The 18,906-nt window shown below is 33.2% G+C and overlaps 3 protein-coding genes and 1 long non-coding RNA gene across 4 annotated transcripts; 1 reads left to right on the top strand and 3 right to left on the bottom strand.

The window, feature by feature from the left end:
• Nucleotides 1-2,014: 2,014 nt before the first annotated feature.
• On the bottom strand, nt 2,015-2,820 carry LOC123895926. The gene is made up of 2 exons (XM_045946391.1): nt 2,092-2,820; nt 2,015-2,023 (listed from the first exon to the last, which is right to left on the bottom strand). Exons 1-2 carry the CDS (start codon nt 2,818-2,820, stop codon nt 2,015-2,017), a joined length of 738 nt encoding a protein of 245 aa, XP_045802347.1.
• Nucleotides 2,821-6,567: 3,747 nt separating this feature from the next.
• Nucleotides 6,568-7,373, bottom strand: LOC123895925. Its single transcript, XM_045946390.1, has 2 exons — nt 6,645-7,373; nt 6,568-6,576 (listed from the first exon to the last, which is right to left on the bottom strand). The coding sequence occupies exons 1-2, from the start codon at nt 7,371-7,373 to the stop codon at nt 6,568-6,570; spliced, it is 738 nt and encodes a 245-aa protein (XP_045802346.1).
• Nucleotides 7,374-8,869: 1,496 nt separating this feature from the next.
• LOC123898162 lies at nt 8,870-11,452 on the top strand. Its single transcript, XR_006805269.1, has 3 exons — nt 8,870-9,447; nt 9,607-10,605; nt 11,051-11,452. It is a non-coding gene; the product is annotated as an uncharacterized LOC123898162 (long non-coding RNA).
• A 5,354-nt stretch (nt 11,453-16,806) lies between these two features.
• On the bottom strand, nt 16,807-18,576 carry LOC123895924. Its single transcript, XM_045946389.1, has 3 exons — nt 17,848-18,576; nt 17,273-17,419; nt 16,807-17,055 (listed from the first exon to the last, which is right to left on the bottom strand). The coding sequence occupies exons 1-3, from the start codon at nt 18,574-18,576 to the stop codon at nt 16,807-16,809; spliced, it is 1,125 nt and encodes a 374-aa protein (XP_045802345.1).
• Nucleotides 18,577-18,906: the final 330 nt, after the last annotated feature.

Raw genomic sequence — 18,906 nt, 5'->3', positions numbered from 1 at the left:
CAATTTTTTTCATCAAATTGTTTCTTATAAAAAAGACCAGAGGGAGTATAATAATAATAATCATCATCATCATCTCAATCATTATAATCATCATTGTCGCAATTATAACTGAGCGATCGATATTTGGGAGAGAATCAGGGTTGCGTGTTTAGATGCATCAGGTGATGTAGGAGATATTCAAGGAGGTCATAATGTAATAAATGTATAATAATAGTGCAATTTTTCGAAGTTCATGGAAATGGGTATGTTCGCATTGGATCTGCACCAGGTTAAGGTACCTGAGTAAATACATCTTGCGGAATGCATGAATATAAAGAAACAGATTGTTAAGATCTGTTATTATCATTCGTTGACTTCACAATAATAAGACTATGGTTTAGGCATAAGTGGTCATTATGTACCGATTTAAGTGTCAACTGATGGTTCTAAGTTTCAAAGTTAGCACGGTTCGAACTTTATGAATTTTAGTGTTTATCTAGACATTTTAACTATGTATCTAATGACTTCATATTTGGAGTGGATTTTTGCCTATATCTCACACATGGCGAAGGCTAGAAACATCTTAAAGGATTTTTATTGTCATTCTATGTTTCTGAGTTTTATTGCAAAATACGTTATGTTTTTAGGTAGCAAGTACTTTTGGAAGATGAGATGTCTATAACTACATGTTAGAACTTCAATTGTGAAGTCTTAAATAAAATAGAGAAAAATTAGAATCACGGTCTATTTTATGTCCTTTAATCAAATAAGGAAAGATTTCTGGTTTTAATTTCTACGATATTAAAATTGCACTTTTAATATAACAAATTTAAACACATAAAGTTTCAAGTTTTGTATTTCTTAGTGTTTGTTTTAAGATTAATGAATGAAAAATAGCCTTAAGTTGCATCCTTATTAAACTAGGGTGTTACACAACCTCAAGAGTATGTGTGATTAGAAAGTGAAAGACTCGCAGTATACACATGAAATTAATGACTTTTCCTCTTGATTAATAATAACTTGTTTATTTAAATATCATAATTACATGATGACATATAAAATATAGAATTTCTACGCCATAGTAGGTGTATTTGTATTGTCTGGTAATCGGTCTGCTAAATAAATGTACATATGTCCCATAGCTCCAGTTCTAAAGCCACTTTCGTATCTTGTTTCTATAGTCACAATTTCACCATCCTTAATCTTGGTTGAACCTAATTCTGGATAACTTCCTGACATCCCGACAACATAGCCTTTCTCATTTCCTGGTTTCTTCCCTTTTCCATATTTTGGTTTTGAAGTATACAAAATTCTTCCATCCTATATTAATCAAAATATTATCATGTTTAGAGGTGATGAAGGATGATTTAAAAGTATATATGACATTTTTACCATAATATAGAAAGAATAAACTGTATTGCCTAAGAAACATGACAAGCACACATAGTTTAATGAAGCATGTGTGCCATCTAAAATGATAAAGATTATATGTACATATAAGAAAAATGAAATAATTATTTATATAAAATGAATTTACCTGTCCATATAAAGTTGCATTAATGGCACCTCTATGCATATGAGCGGTGCCGTAGATGAGATAACCACCTCTTTCCATTGGGATGTTTGCTTTTTCAATATGAGGAGCGTTGTTTCTACCATTAGTTGGCAGAACTGTAAACTCTACCTGTAACCATCGAGTTAAACAAAAATGTACATATATATTACGTTTAAAGAATACTGGTGAAGAAAAATAAATTTACTGCTTGAAATTTTTAAAATTAAAAATATTGGTGAAGAAGAAATTATCATTAATTAAAGTGGTGTATGTGATCATTTGACAACTATTTCTGATGGGATTCGAACTTCATGCTTTGAGGTCATAAGGTAAAACTATTACCGGTGCCACGACACTTCTTGGACAAATTAACTGTTTTGAGTATTGTTTTATGACTTGTTCGATGTAGGAATATGTTTTTGTTTTTTCTTTTTATATTTAAATTACATTAGTAATTATATTTATAAAACCTATCTATAGTTAAAAATTCTAAATAAATTAATAAAAAATGTGAAGAAAAATATCATAAACAAAATTACAAATAATTCCTTGTTTACCTGACAATCATGAATAAATTGGGAACCATTTGTTCTAACTCGATCAGTTGAATCAAGTACATAAAACCTTAGAGGAATTTGTTGTTGATTCCAATCAACCCATGTTATTTTGTATCTCAAGGCAAGCTTTCTCATAGGTGCTTCAAAATCCTTTTGCAATTTGCACTGTAAATTATCTTGGCAACAAAAGAGTCCTCCTTTATAACTTGATCCCAATGGTTTTCCATCAATTCCAACTGTTGCATTATAAAAATTTGTTGGCAAATTGAAATGGTCACACCTACATTCAGTACAACCTTCTCTATCTTCTGTACCACGTGTATCAATGATCAAGAGATTCAGGAGCCACTTTTCTTGGTATCCAAATGGAATTTTTGAAGGGTTTCCATGTTCTACAGCATAAGGATCTGGAATTTTTGATTTTGTTCCTCGTGATTCAGCTCCCAAACCCCAATAAATTGGAAGAATATAAGTATTACACATTCCGTCATTTCTAATGTAAATGGCACCTTCCATAGGATCCTTAGGGATTATTTTTGACATATTCCAATCTTTTTCTTGGTATTTTATAGCAAACCAATGATGTAGGTATGCTTCATATAATGGTACGGAATTTCCTTCTTCATCGACTAGTTCAGCATCAAAGCTCTTGATTCCAACATGACCTTTTGGAAATTCAACATCATAAAATGTTTTAGCTGCGACTTTCCCGGGACCCATTTCAAACATTTCAGAAATAAAAGTAGCTGATTTTATATTTTTATTTTCAAATTCTGCCCTTGAATAAACTGCACATATTGTTGTTGATAGCAACACTAGTATTGATGAAAAATATATTACCCCTTTACATATAAACCCCATGGTGGATATTTTTCTCTCTTTGTTATGGTGATGAAGTTTTGTTTTGGTGCAAATGAACGTGGATTATGCATCTTTTTATAACATTGAAAGGCTTAACAATATGTCAATCTCGCATGACTTGGGCCAATTGATCCAAACTGATGTGAAAGTCTATCTTTTTGTTGGGTGTTTAAGGGTGTCTTTTGTTTATATTAAGTGCTGTGAGAAATCATATAACTATTTATAGATATTAGCTAATATTGTCATATCTAGATTCTTACACGATGTTGTTGATAAGGATAATATATACAAAAATAAATAATTAACAATATCTTACCTTTCATTAGCTCATTTTTTTTTTGACAGACATTAGCTCGTTTTATATTTATCCATTAGTTTAACCACTAGTTTTACAAAACAATTGAAGATCAATCAACTATGTTATCACTTTAAGTTCAACAACGATATACTATCTTATCTACTATCATCTATTTTTTCAACAAACAAAGTCATAATTTAGGTTGTGGAGGGACTACTGATACCTCTAATATATGCATGGTTTTAGTGGTCATTTTACTTAAATAATATTGCTTGTTGCTTAAGTTACTTGAGCTATTTTACTACAATCCTCTTTAATGTAAAATCATGTTAGTAAAAAATAAAGTAAAAAAAATTGATGCAAACTTTTTTGATTTATCATGGATGCATACTCTTTCATTATAGTTCATCAATGGAGACTCAAACTTGTAGCCATAATTTCTAAAATGAAGATGTATTGGGCGAGTTCACTAAGCTTGATGGGCCCGTCACCTTATATTAAAAGATGTATTAGGCGAGTTTCGTGAGCTTGATCACCCATCCCAAGTGGATATGGATAAGATCAGGTCATGGACCAACATGTATGTCTGGAATAATACGAACACATGAGATCCCTTCCTCCTCGATGATCTCCAACTTTCCTATTTTCTCTCTAGGGCTCTCTCCACTATCTCACCCACGAGAGGAGATCCTCTCATGTCCAAATTCCCTCATGTTGGATCTCAGCCTCCATTTCTTTTTTGTTGTTTACTGTTCATTCAAATAAAAAAAATTAGATGGTGGAGGATTAAACTGCATCCCCTGCAGTCCAATTTGGACATGAGAGGATCTGCTCTCCTTACCCACTACCCACCTTACTCTCTATATATATATGGGTATAACTACAGTTGAGAGGGTAGTTCTTCTTTCACCAAACTACTGATAAAACCTAATATCAGACCGCCTGTCACCAATAGAACTATGTGGCTCTGACTCCTTATTCACTTAGGGATGCATAGGACTAGGGACCTTCCTTATTGATTCATAATACAAATACGCCGGTCAGATCTCTGGAATATTAGCGAAAACATTTGGCGCCCACTGTGGGCTCTCGGTAAAACTGTTCCCAAGCCACACATCACTCACCATCAAAGCTTCATTCCAAAGTTCCATTCATATTTATTTCAATTAAGTTTATCCTATTATTTGTATCGCATGATAAGGATTGATCAGCTTTGGAATGGATTAATTTGATACAATTTAATAAGGGTAGAAATGAAATTGTAAGAATAAATTTAATGATTGTTTGTTATAAAAATGACCAATTTTTTTCATCAAATTGTTTCTTATAAAAAAGACCAGAGGGAGTATAATAATAATCATCATCATCATCATCTCAATCATTATAATCATCATTGTCGCAATTATAACTGAGCGATCGATATTTGGGAGAGAATCAGGGTTGCGTGTTTAGATGCATCAGGTGATGTAGGAGATACTCAAGGAGGTCATAATGTAATAAATGTATAATAATAGTGCAATTTTTCGAAGTTCATGGAAATGGGTATGTTCGCATTGGATCTGCACCAGGTTAAGGTACCTGAGTAAATACATCTTGCGGAATGCATGAATATAAAGAAACAGATTGTTAAGATCTGTTATTATCATTCGTTGACTTCACAATAATAAGACTATGGTTTAGGCATAAGTGGTCATTATGTACCGATTTAAGTGTCAACTGATGGTTCTAAGTTTCAAAGTTAGCACGGTTCGAACTTTATGAATTTTAGTGTTTATCTAGACATTTTAACTATGTATCTAATGACTTCATATTTGGAGTGGATTTTTGCCTATATCTCACACATGGCGAAGGCTAGAAACATCTTAAAGGATTTTTATTGTCATTCTATGTTTCTGAGTTTTATTGCAAAATACATTATGTTTTTAGGTAGCAAGTACTTTTGGAAGATGAGATGTCTATAACTACATGTTAGAACTTCAATTGTGAAGTCTTAAATAAAATAGAGAAAAATTAAAATCACGGTCTATTTTATGTCCTTTAGTCAAATAGGAAAGATTAATTTCTTGTTTTAATTTGTACGATATTAAAATTGCACTTTTAATATAACAAATATAAACGCATAAAGTTTCAAGTTTTGTAGTTCTTAGTGTTTGTTTTAAGATTAATGAATGAAAAATAGCCTTAAGTTGCATCCTTATTAAACTAGGGTGTTACACAACCTCAAGAGTATGTGTGATTAGAAAGTGAAAGACTCGCAGTATACACATGACATTAATGACTTTTCCTCTTGATTAATAATAACTTGTTTATTTAAATATCATAATTACATGATGACATATAAAATATAGAATTTCTACGCCATAGTAGGTGTATTTGTATTGTCTGGTAATCGGTCTGCTAAATAAATGTACATATGTCCCATAGCTCCAGTTCTAAAGCCACTTTCGTATCTTGTTTCTATAGTCACAATTTCACCATCCTTAATCTTGGTTGAACCTAATTCTGGATAACTTCCTGACATCCCGACAACATAGCCTTTCTCATTTCCTGGTTTCTTCCCTTTTCCATATTTTGGTTTTGAAGTATACAAAATTCTTCCATCCTATATTAATCAAAATATTATCATGTTTAGAGGAGACGAAGGATGATTTAAAAGTATATATGACATTTTTACCATAATATAGAAAGAATAAACTGTATTGCTTAAGAAACATGACAAGCACACATAGGTTAATGAAGCATGTGTGCCATCTAAAATGATAAAGATTATATGTACATATAAGAAAAATGAAATAATTATTTATATAAAATGAATTTACCTGTCCATATAAAGTTGCATTAATGGCACCTCTATGCATATGAGCGGTGCCGTAGATGAGATAACCACCTCTTTCCATTGGGATGTTTGCTTTTTCAATATGAGGAGCGTTGTTTCTACCATTAGTTGGCGGAACTGTAAACTCTACCTGTAACCATCGAGTTAAACAAAAATGTACATATATATTACGTTTAAAGAATACTGGTGAAGAAAAATAAATTTACTGCTTGAAATTTTTAAAATTAAAAATATTGGTGAAGAAGAAATTATCATTAATTAAAGTGGTGTATGTGATCATTTGACAACTATTTCTGATGGGATTCGAACTTCATGCTTTGAGGTCATAAGGTAAAACTATTACCGGTGCCACGACACTTCTTGGACAAATTAACTGTTTTGAGTATTGTTTTATGACTTGTTCGATGTAGGAATATGTTTTTGTTTTTTCTTTTTATATTTAAATTACATTAGTAATTATATTTATAAAACCTATCTATAGTTAAAAATTCTAAATAAATTAATAAAAAATGTGAAGAAAAATATCATAAACAAAATTACAAATAATTCCTTGTTTACCTGACAATCATGAATAAATTGGGAACCATTTGTTCTAACTCGATCAGTTGAATCAAGTACATAAAACCTTAGAGGAATTTGTTGTTGATTCCAATCAACCCATGTTATTTTGTATCTCAAGGCAAGCTTTCTCATAGGTGCTTCAAAATCCTTTTGCAATTTGCACTGTAAATTATCTTGGCAACAAAAGAGTCCTCCTTTATAACTTGATCCCAATGGTTTTCCATCAATTCCAACTGTTGCATTATAAAAATTCGTTGGCAAATTGAAATGGTCACACCTACATTCAGTACAACCTTCTCTATCTTCTGTACCACGTGTATCAATGATCAAGAGATTCAGGAGCCACTTTTCTTGGTATCCAAATGGAATTTTTGAAGGGTTTCCATGTTCTACAGCATAAGGATCTGGAATTTTTGATTTTGTTCCTCGTGATTCAGCTCCCAAACCCCAATAAATTGGAAGAATATAAGTATTACACGTTCCGTCATTTCTAATGTAAATGGCACCTTCCATAGGATCCTTAGGGATTATTTTTGACATATTCCAATCTTTTTCTTGGTATTTTATAGCAAACCAATGATGTAGGTATGCTTCATATAATGGTACGGAATTTCCTTCTTCATCGACTAGTTCAGCATCAAAGCTCTTGATTCCAACATGACCTTTTGGAAATTCAACATCATAAAATGTTTTAGCTGCGACTTTCCCGGGACCCATTTCAAACATTTCAGAAATAAAAGTAGCTGATTTTATATTTTTATTTTCAACTTCTGCCCCTGAATAAACTGCACATATTGTTGTTGATAGCAACACTAGTATTGATGAAAAATATATTACCCCTTTACATATAAACCCCATGGTGGATATTTTTCTCTCTTTGTTATGGTGATGAAGTTTTGTTTTGGTGCAAATGAACGTGGATTATGCATCTTTTTATAACATTGAAAGGCTTAACAATATGTCAATCTCGCATGACTTGGGCCAATTGATCCAAACTGATGTGAAAGTCTATCTTTTTGTTGGGTGTTTAAGGGTGTCTTTTGTTTATATTAAGTGCTGTGAGAAATCATATAACTATTTATAGATATTAGCTAATATTGTCATATATAGATTCTTACACGATGTTGTTGATAAGGATAATATATACAAAAATAAATAATTAACAATATCTTACCTTTCATTAGCTCTTTTTTTTTTTGACAGACATTAGCTCGTTTTATATTTATCCATTAGTTTAACCACTAGTTTTACAAAACAATTGAAGATCAATCAACTATGTTATCACTTTAAGTTCAACAACGATTTACTATCTTATCTACTATCATCTATTTTTTCAACAAACAAAGTCATAATTTAGGTTGTGGTGGGACTACTGATACCTCTAATATATGCATGGTTTTAGTGGTCATTTTACTTAAATAATATTGCTTGTTGCTTAAGTTACTTGAGCTATTTTACTACAATCCTCTTTAATGTAAAATCATGTTAGTAAAAAATAAAGTAAAAAAAATTGATGCAAACTTTTTTGATTTATCATTGATGCATACTCTTTCATTATAGTTCATCAATGGAGTACTCAAACTTGTAGCCATAATTTCTAAAAAGAAGATGTATTGGGCGAGTTCACTAAGCTTGATGGGCCCGTCACCTTATATTAAAAGATGTATTAGGCGAGTTTCGTGAGCTTGATCACCCATCCCAAGTGGATATGGATAAGATCAGGTCATGGACCAACATGTATGTCTGGAATAATACGAACACATGAGATCCCTTCCTCCTCGATGATCTCCAACTTTCCTATTTTCTCTCTAGGGCTCTCTCCACTATCTCACCCACGAGAGGAGATCCTCTCATGTCCAAATTCCCTCATGTTGGATCTCAGCCTCCATTTCTTTTTTGTTGTTTACTGTTCATTCAAATAAAAAAAATTAGATGGTGGAGGATTCACTAGTACAAATATGACATATTACACTTCATGTTTACATCTGACGAGCATATGTCAGATGTAAAAAGCTATATGGAGTAGCCTTTTCATTTGGCTTCAATATCCACAGATGTGAAAAATAAATAGACAAGACTTTTTACATCTGACTTCAATGTACCAGAAGCATAACTAAATGCGGTGGCAATCTTGTAATTATGATGACAATTGTCTAAAATAATGTTGCATCTGACCATAATATCCCCCGGATGTAAGAAGTTTTCATGGTTTTTTTTTTATTATTATTCTTTTTGTTTGAATGGAAAGTCTATCACCTCTCTCACTCTTTAGTTAAAAAATAAAATAATTCCTCTCATATGTCACTGATCTCACTCTCTCACTTGCAAACCCTAAGTCTCATCTCATCTCTCTCACTCGATCAATGGAAATCACATTATCGTCGTTTCAATTTCTATCGAGATCCTTCACAAACCCTAAAATCGCCATAGATTACAACCATTTCTTCCTTCGTTCCTCAGATCTCAACCGGAAACTCATCAATCTCAACCAGAAACTCATCGATCTCAACGTGAAACTCATCTATCTCACCGCGAAACTCGTCGATTTCTCTACGAAACTTATCGATCTCATTCACGAACCCTAGAACGACCTAGTTCTCACCGCGAAACCTATCCTTCTCCGTTGAAACTCATCTCCATCATCATGAACCATTAAAAACGCATGGTGAAATTCATACATCGAAAAATCATCGCGAAACCTAAAATCCTTCGGCGACGGCGATCTCGTTTTTTGATTCTCAGACAAAGGAAAGGAATCAAGAGATTTTAAGGCTCAGAGAAGATCTGAAGGAAGCTCAAGGTTCATGTCGGTCCTCTCTCTTTTAAACGCGTATTCACATGATTCTGAGTCTTGATTGTTCACGATGAAGGGTTAACTATTACTTAGATATTATTCAAGCTCAATTTGCTTAGTTTTGGTTAACTATAATTGATAACTGATTTATGGCAATGGTTGCAGACAGAAAATTTCAGAAGAAATTGTGAGACTTCAATTTTGTATATTCTTCAGGTATATCCCTAATTTTGATGTTACCACTTTGCTTGTCAATTTGTATTACTGGAAAATTGAAAATAATATGGAGATAGTGTCAATTCCTTTTACTGAATTTGATACCAGTATCTTAATGAATTAAATTTTAATTTGCAGGGTAGTCAAGCTTACAATATTATTGACTATTTTAAATACTTTTTTTTAGTAAGACTATTTGCAGCTTCAAGTAAATTTATCTTAGTGATGAATTTCAAGCACTAGTTAACAGGGAATTTTGTTTGAAATATGTCTATGAAGGGAATTCTGAGTTGGAGCAGGGACTAAGCTTTCGAGATTCCAGAATAGAGGATATTTGTCTTGATTTTACTCTTCCTGGGTATTCTGATATTGTTCTTGCTTATATTTTCAACCTTTTTGGTAGGTAAATATGAGAAATATGGAGGATTATGTTTCACTTATTGTGGATGCAACCGTGAAGTATGGAATTTCAAGACAAGTGGAAGCTTTTAAATCCGGCTTTAACCATATCTCTTGTTTTGTCTTTGATAATAGTTGAAATACTTTAACAATAATCTTTTTGGTTGTGTTATATTCACTGTCACTATGATGCTGCCTAATATATTTGTTTCTTTTACTTTCGTGTCATCAAAAGGTTAACTATTTTAAATACTTTTTTTTAGTTCTATTTTAAATACTTTTATTTTGATTTTTCAAAAATCTAGTTAGGGTTGAATAAATGTTGCTTAAATTGATTTTAATCCTTGATTTTCAATGGAAAATATGATAAAGCTAAATGATGAATTTGATTACAAAAGCTTATCAAGAAGGATAGACATATAAGTAGGTAAACTCATTATGCAACATGATAGACAGCAGAAGGCATTTGAGGATGAGATTGAAAGCTTAGGTACTGAAGCACAACATCTGATACTTGAGGCTTAAAGAAACTTTGTAGATTCATTGGAGGTTGGTCCCTTATTGATTTTTTATGTTTGTCATATGTGTTGAAGTTTGTATGAAGGATGATTTAGTATATATAGCATAACTTAATTAATTGCCAACAAAATCACCTTATCACTTCAAAGTGTGTTAGATTTATTTGAGTTGTCTTTACATAGATTGCCAAGGTATCCTAGTCTAAGTGTTGTGGTATTGTAATGCTTGTGTTTGTGTTTTGTGTCTTTGTGGCCTAGCAGAGTTTTACCAAACTGCTAATTTTAATGCCCTGTGATGTGATTGACCACAACACAATTAAAATTTCCTATAGTTACTATCTCAGCCATTGGATGCAGGTTAAACCGTATATTTTTTACTTCAGAATATGAACCGTATGATCGTCATGCTATCAGTTTAAAATTAGATGATTATATATTGTAGAAGTTTATTCACGGATATATGGTTGCATTTGCAGACTTGGGTTAGTTCAATTGAGGCTGCTCAACAATAACTATCATAATTGCCAGGAAGTTTGGATTACCGTGTTACGGAGGAAAGTTTGATGGATCGCGTAGGTACACCAATATGCATGAAGCATGCCTGCAGATTGACAAAGAATGCAGGTTAGTGGAAAAGTTGTTTGATCTCTCCTGCTGGAGCCTTTTGTTTCTAGTTCCATTTCTTTATTCATCAAGTTATTGAACATGAGTGTGAATGTTAGAGTTTCACAAAAGTATTTGTAAAACTGAAGCAATCAAAAGCATGATATCTCTCTTTTATTCATCAGGTTCTTTAGGAAGTGTATTGTGATTTTGTTAGTTTTATGTGTGTAATTACTTATTGATTAATCAAAAGCATGATATCTCTCTTTTATTCATCAGGTTTGTGATTTTGTAAAACTAAACATTTGCAGTATCATGTTCTTGATTTTTAATCTAGGATTAGGATTGGATGTATCAGTTCTTCATTATTGTATGTTGTGAAGTTATGTTTTGGATGCTGGGCTGTGGGTTGGATTTAAAAAAAAAATGTAGGATTTTTAAAAAATAAAATGCAGGATTTTTTAATTTTTTTTTTAAAAAAAAGTGACGATTTTACATCTGTGGAAAGCTTGGCCATATGAAACAGAGGTAAAAAGTGTTGATTTTACATCTGGCGTAAGTCAGATGTAAAACGCGTAAACTTACTACTTCTTGTACGTCTACATCTGACTAGGGTCAGATGTAAAATGGGGTTTTGGCCAGATGTAAAAAGTGTTTTCTGTACTAGTGATTAAACTGCATCCCCTGCAGTCCAATTTGGACATGAGAGGATCTGCTCTCCTTACCCACTACCCACCTTACTCTCTATATATATATATGGGTATAACTACAGTTGAGAGGGTAGTTCTTCTTTCACCAAACTACTGATAAAACCTAATATCAGACCGCCCGTCACCAATAGAACTATGTGGCTCTGACTCCTTATTCACTTAGGGATGCATAGGACTAGGGACCTTCCTTATTGAGTCATAATACAAATACGCCGGTCAGATCTCTGGAATATTAGCGAAAACATTTGGCGCCCACTGTGGGCTCTTGGTAAAACTGTTCCCAAGCCACACATCACTCACCATCAAAGCTTCATTCCAAAGTTCCATTCATATTTATTTCAATTAAGTTTATCCTATTATTTGTATCGCATGATAAGGATTGATCAGCTTTGGAATGGATTAATTTGATACAATTTAATAAGGGTAGAAATGAAATTGTAAGAATAAATTTAATGATTGTTTGTTATAAAAATGACCAATTTTTTTCATCAAATTGTTTCTTATAAAAAAGACCAGAGGGAGTATAATAATAATAATCATCATCATCATCATCATCTCAATCATTATAATCATCATTGTCGCAATTATAACTGAGCGATTGATATTTGGGAGAGAATCAGGGTTGCGTGTTTAGATGCATCAGGTGATGTAGGAGATATTCAAGGAGGTCATAATGTAATAAATGTATAATAATAGTGCAATTTTTCGAAGTTCATGGAAATGGGTATGTTCGCATTGGATCTGCACCAGGTTAAGGTACCTGAGTAAATACATCTTGCGGAATGCATGAATATAAAGAAACAGATTGTTAAGATCTGTTATTATCATTCGTTGACTTCACAATAATAAGACTATGGTTTAGGCATAAGTGGTCATTATGTACCGATTTAAGTGTCAACTGATGGTTCTAAGTTTCAAAGTTAGCACGGTTCGAACTTTATGAATTTTAGTGTTTATCTAGACATTTTAACTATGTATCTAATGACTTCATATTTGGAGTGGATTTTTGCCTATATCTCACACATGGCGAAGGCTAGAAACATCTTAAAGGATTTTTATTGTCATTCTATGTTTCTGAGTTTTATTGCAAAATACATTATGTTTTTAGGTAGCAAGTACTTTTGGAAGATGAGATGTCTATAACTACATGTTAGAACTTCAATTGTGAAGTCTTAAATAAAATAGAGAAAAATTAAAATCACTGTAAGACCCGTAATTTCACAGCTTATTTTGTGTAAGGAAAATAAATATTGGATAAAAGTTTTAGGGTGTTTGTTTAAGTCGTTTTGTAAGTATCGTTGTAATAACGACATTTTTGCTGAGTTTAAGGCTGTTTTGTACTCGTGCGCTGAAAAGGCACAGACTTTTGGGCTGGAATCCTCTTTTATGTATGAGAAGGTTTATGCATATTCAGAATGACGAGTTTTGGATTATTCTCACTTTTGGAAAAACGAGTAGAAATTTTACCCGCTGACGTAAAATTTTACGGTTTCAGAATTTAGTAAAATTTTAGATGGAGGATTTATATATCTGCGCGAGTTAGGATATGTCCTGAGAATATTTTTCGAGAGTGTGGAAGAAAATTACAGTCGCGGAAAAAGATTCGGCAATAAGTTTTGGAAATATTTTAAGACGGACTTCCGTTCCGTAAGTTTTCTGTTTTTACGAATTTTGCTCGTCGCGGCGCGCGAGAGCTGTGGGGCGTGAGAGAAAATATCTAGATATTTATTAAAGTAAAATGGATGGCTAGGATTGGCCTAGAGTTTTGTCTTTTGATCCAATGGCTAAGATGGAGCAAGATCACTTTGGTCATAAGATTGTTTGGTGGACTTTTTAACTTAGAGAAAAAATTGAAAAACTCTTCTTCTCTTCCTCTCAAAACCGTCCCCCTCTTCTCTCCCACTCACCTCACCATTGATTTTCCATTTCTCATCCATTCAAGCTTGGATTTGTCTCTTTGGATCAAGGATCTTGCAAGGAAATCACTCCTCATAAGGTAACTAACCAATTCCTTACCTTGGTTGCTCTAATTCTCCTAATTTTAGAAATTGTTCTTGACATGTTCTTGAGTAAAAAATTTCTAGAATAAGTTTTGGTTGATTGTGGTTTTAGGGAAGTGTTTAGGAGTAGTTTATAAGCTTGTTTAAGCTTGGCACATGTTGGGTTCCATGGTGATTAAGATTTTCATGAAAACTTTTGTTAGGGTTTGAAAAATTGATTTGAAATGCTCATAACTTTGAAAACTTGTGTTGTGCTTTTATTTTTGGTGTTGTTTATGAGCATTGTAGTGAAATGGATGTTAGAAAATGGCTCTAATTTTGTGAAACAAGGAAAAATATTTTTGTGTGTGTTCTTGAGGTGTTCATGAACAAATTTTTGGAAATCCTTGCTTTGGCCCTCAAAATGATTTGGTTGATCAATTTCAAAGACTTGTGGACTCATAGATGCATGCTAGGAATTAGTATTGGAAAAATTTTGGGTGTGGTTTACACTTTTCAAAACTTTTGGTCATGAGAAATTTTGAAAAGTGAGGAGGAGTTTTCAAAAGTTGTTAGGGCTTTGAGGGAGGCACAATGGTGGCCTAGGGCGAATTACCATGCAAAAATTTTTGGGAAAAAAATGGTTTTAGTGTTGTTTGTGTGTTAAAGAACAAAAAATTGAATTTTCGAAATTTGAGGCTTTGCTCGGAAAATTTTTTGGGGCTTGGATTAGTAACTCGGGGGTATTATGGGATATTACCATGCCCTCGGAAGCGAAAAATTTTGAGCGGAAGGGGGATTTTGAAAAAAAGGGCAGAACCAAAACTTAGTGGGAGGGGAAAATTTGCAAAATTTTTCTAAGTCCACATTTTGTGAAAATTGAGCATGCTTTGATAAAATGATCATAGGTGGGTCAAAGTTTGATTATAGGATTGTATTTGGAAAGAAAGACTTAAAACTTGTGACGCAAGAAAAACTCGATTATTTTGTCGAGATATTTTCGTAAAATTTTTAGGTTGTTTTCAAGTGTTTTGGTGTTGTGTAAATGGGTCCTTTGGTGTTTAAAAGCCATAGAGGTTATGGTATGCTTTGAAAATGAAAATTTGTGGGAGAATGCCTTGATTTCTCAATTCTGGACGAACTGTGCAGGGGCATTTTCGTCCATTTAAAATTGTTTCAGTTCCCTCAAAACTTAACCATTTGATCCGTCTTTTCGAGACGAAGAGTTTGGCGTATGGTTCGTCTCGAGTGGACAAGAGTTGAATTAGTTATGGTCATTTTAGTTTGAAAACCATTTTGTCGAAAATGTGTTTGTTTTGTGAAAAATAGTGTATTTAACTTCGGGAATTTTTAATCACTATGGGGAGGACTCGAATATAATATCCGAGAGTGTTAGGAAGTGCCTTAGATGCCTCTAGACCTTTGTTGATAGGTTTAGTTTCATTATAATACTTTGGGCGTGACTTATGGATTGTACGCTCCACTATTTTAGGGCGCACGAATTGTTGCATAACTCGGAATCGTTTGTAATTGGAAGTTTCGCCGAGGTAAGGGCACCTTTTTATTTCCGTCAATAGCATTAGGGTATGCTTGTGGTTATGCTTGTTGTGGTTCCATGCTTGTGTGCTTGGTTGTTTTCGATGTTATTTGTCTTACGTATATGTGGGAAATATATGTGTTGACATGTGGTTATGAATATGTGTATGTTTGTTGCATTAGTATATGTAGGGACGTATGCTCATGCAAACATTGTCGGTATTTGATCTAGGTGATTGTACCGGGTGAAACTTCCGCCTTTAACGGAGACGGTATTTGATCTGGGTGATTGTACCGCCGTTAACGGAGCCGGTATTTGATCTGGACGATTGTACTCCGGAGTATCCACCAATTGAGTTGGCATTTGATCTGGGTGATTGTGCCGGGTGTAATCCACCTTTTTCCGGAATTCATGCATGTGGCATTCGATCTGGGTGATTGTGCCACAACCATTCATTAGAGGTTCTGCATTAGGGTATGTGTGCACTTTATTTATTCTTCTTGGTGTGAGGATGTGATAAGTGTTTACCGCTTTCTATTCTGGTATGTGTATTCGGTATTTTATTACTTGTTTCCAGTTGGTGACCCTTATTTTGCATGCCATATCGCGGGCTCCTCCCACCCCTAGACGATGGAGCGCCATCTGAGACTGTAGGCCGTGTGGACGGCGAGGACTTCGTGGACTATCCCGGAGTGTAGGGAGTAGCGCTTGTTAGGCTACATTTTGGTAGGCTTAGGGCCTAGTTTGTATTTTGGATGACTGTATGTCTTATACATTATACTCATACATGCTTAGTGCCTTTTGGCCTTGTGATATATTCGGTTCATAACTCGTGTCTTTTGGTTGATGAACTTAATGTATCCGCCGTATGTAAATTATTCAGGTACACACTTTGCTTCGAGGAAGCCCTGTAATATAATGTGTTGATGTTATATTTATTTTTCTATTGAATGACGAATTGCCGAGATAGCTGCGGGCGTTCACGCGCGCCATTTTATTTAAGCATGTTGTTTTAAAAAAAAAAATAATACCCCTTTTTATGCTTTGAAAAACGGGGTGTTACAATCACGGTCTATTTTATGTCCTTTAGTCAAATAAGGAAAGATTAATTTCTTGTTTTAATTTGTACGATATTAAAATTGCACTTTTAATATAACAAATTTAAACGCATAAAGTTTCAAGTTTTGTAGTTCTTAGTGTTTGTTTTAAGATTAATGAATGAAAAATAGCCTTAAGTTGCATCCTTATTAAACTAGGGTGTTACACAACCTCAAGAGTATGTGTGATTAGAAAGTGAAAGACTCGCAGTATACACATGAAATTAATGACTTTTCCTCTTGATTAATAATAACTTGTTTATTTAAATATCATAATTACATGATGACATATAAAATATAGAATTTCTACGCCATAGTAGGTGTATTTGTATTGTCTGGTAATCGGTCTGCTAAATAAATGTACATATGTCCCATAGCTCCAGTTCTAAAGCCACTTTCGTATCTTGTTTCTATAGTCACAATTTCACCATCCTTAATCTTGGTTGAACCTAATTCTGGATAACTTCCTGACATCCCGACAACATAGCCTTTCTCATTTCCTGGTTTCTTCCCTTTTCCATATTTTGGTTTTGAAGTATACAAAATTCTTCCATCCTATATTAATCAAAATATTATCATGTTTAGAGGAGATGAAGGATGATTTAAAAGTATATATGACATTTTTACCATAATATAGAAAGAATAAACTGTATTGCTTAAGAAACATGACAAGCACACATAGTTTAATGAAGCATGTGTGCCATCTAAAATGATAAAGATTATATGTACATATAAGAAAAATGAAATAATTATTTATATAAAATGAATTTACCTGTCTATATAAAGTTGCATTAATGGCACCTCTATGCATATGAGCGGTGCCGTAGATGAGATAACCACCTCTTTCCATTGGGATGTTTGCTTTTTCAATATGAGGAGCGTTGTTTCTACCATTAGTTGGCGGAACTGTAAACTCTACCTGTAACCATCGAGTTAAACAAAAATGTACATATATATTACGTTTAAAGAATACTGGTGAAGAAAAATAAATTTACTGCTAGAAATTTTTAAAATTAAAAATATTGGTGAAGAAGAAATTATCATTAATTAAAGTGGTGTATGTGATCATTTGACAACTATTTCTGAAGGGATTCGAACTTCATGCTTTGAGGTCATAAGGTAAAACTATTACCGGTGCCACGACACTTCTTGGACAAATTAACTGTTTTGAGTATTGTTTTATGACTTGTTCGATGTGGGAATATGTTTTTGTTTTTTCTTTTTATATTTAAATTACATTAGTAATTATATTTATAAAACCTATCTATAGTTAAAAATTCTAAATAAATTAATAAAAAATGTGAAGAAAAATATCATAAACAAAATTACAAATAATTCCTTGTTTACCTGACAATCAAGAATAAATTGGGACCCATTTGTTCTAACTCGATCAGTTGAATCAAGTACATAAAACCTTAGAGGAATTTGTTGTTGATTCCAATCAACCCATGTTATTTTGTATCTCAAGGCAAGCTTTCTCATAGGTGCTTCAAAATCCTTTTGCAATTTGCACTGTAAATTATCTTGGCAACAAAAGAGTCCTCCTTTATAACTTGATCCCAATGGTTTTCCATCAATTCCAACTGTTTCATTATAAAAATTTGTTGGCAAATTGAAATGGTCACACCTACATTCAGTACAACCTTCTCTATCTTCTGTACCACGTGTATCAATGATCAAGAGATTCAGGAGCCACTTTTCTTGGTATCCAAATGGAATTTTTGAAGGGTTTCCATGTTCTACAGCATAAGGATCTGGAATTTTTGATTTTGTTCCTCGTGATTCAGCTCCCAAACCCCAATAAATTGGAAGAATATAAGTATTACACGTTCCGTCATTTCTAATGTAAATGGCACCTTCCATAGGATCCTTAGGGATTATTTTTGACATATTCCAATCTTTTTCTTGGTATTTTATAGCAAACCAATGATGTAGGTATGCTTCATATAATGGTACGGAATTTCCTTCTTCATCGACTAGTTCAGCATCAAAGCTCTTGATTCCAACATGACCTTTTGGAAATTCAACATCATAAAATGTTTTAGCTGCGACTTTCCCGGGACCCATTTCAAACATTTCAGAAATAAAAGTAGCTGATTTTATATTTTTATTTTCAAATTCTGCCCTTGAATAAACTGCACATATTGTTGTTGATAGCAACACTAGTATTGATGAAAAATATATTACCCCTTTACATATAAACCCCATGGTGGATATTTTTCTCTCTTTGTTATGGTGATGAAGTTTTGTTTTGGTGCAAATGAACGTGGATTATGCATCTTTTTATAACATTGAAAGGCTTAACAATATGTCAATCTGGCATGACTTGGGCCAATTGATCCAAACTGATGTGAAAGTCTATCTTTTTGTTGGGTGTTTAAGGGTGTGTTTTGTTTATATTAAGTG

The sequence above is a fragment of the Trifolium pratense genome, linkage group LG7 (assembly GCF_020283565.1).
Source record: "Trifolium pratense cultivar HEN17-A07 linkage group LG7, ARS_RC_1.1, whole genome shotgun sequence".
In the NCBI taxonomy this organism is placed as follows: Eukaryota; Viridiplantae; Streptophyta; class Magnoliopsida; order Fabales; family Fabaceae; genus Trifolium; species Trifolium pratense.
Note: the sequence above shows the minus strand (reverse complement) of the source record. Positions and strands in the feature narration are given on the sequence as shown.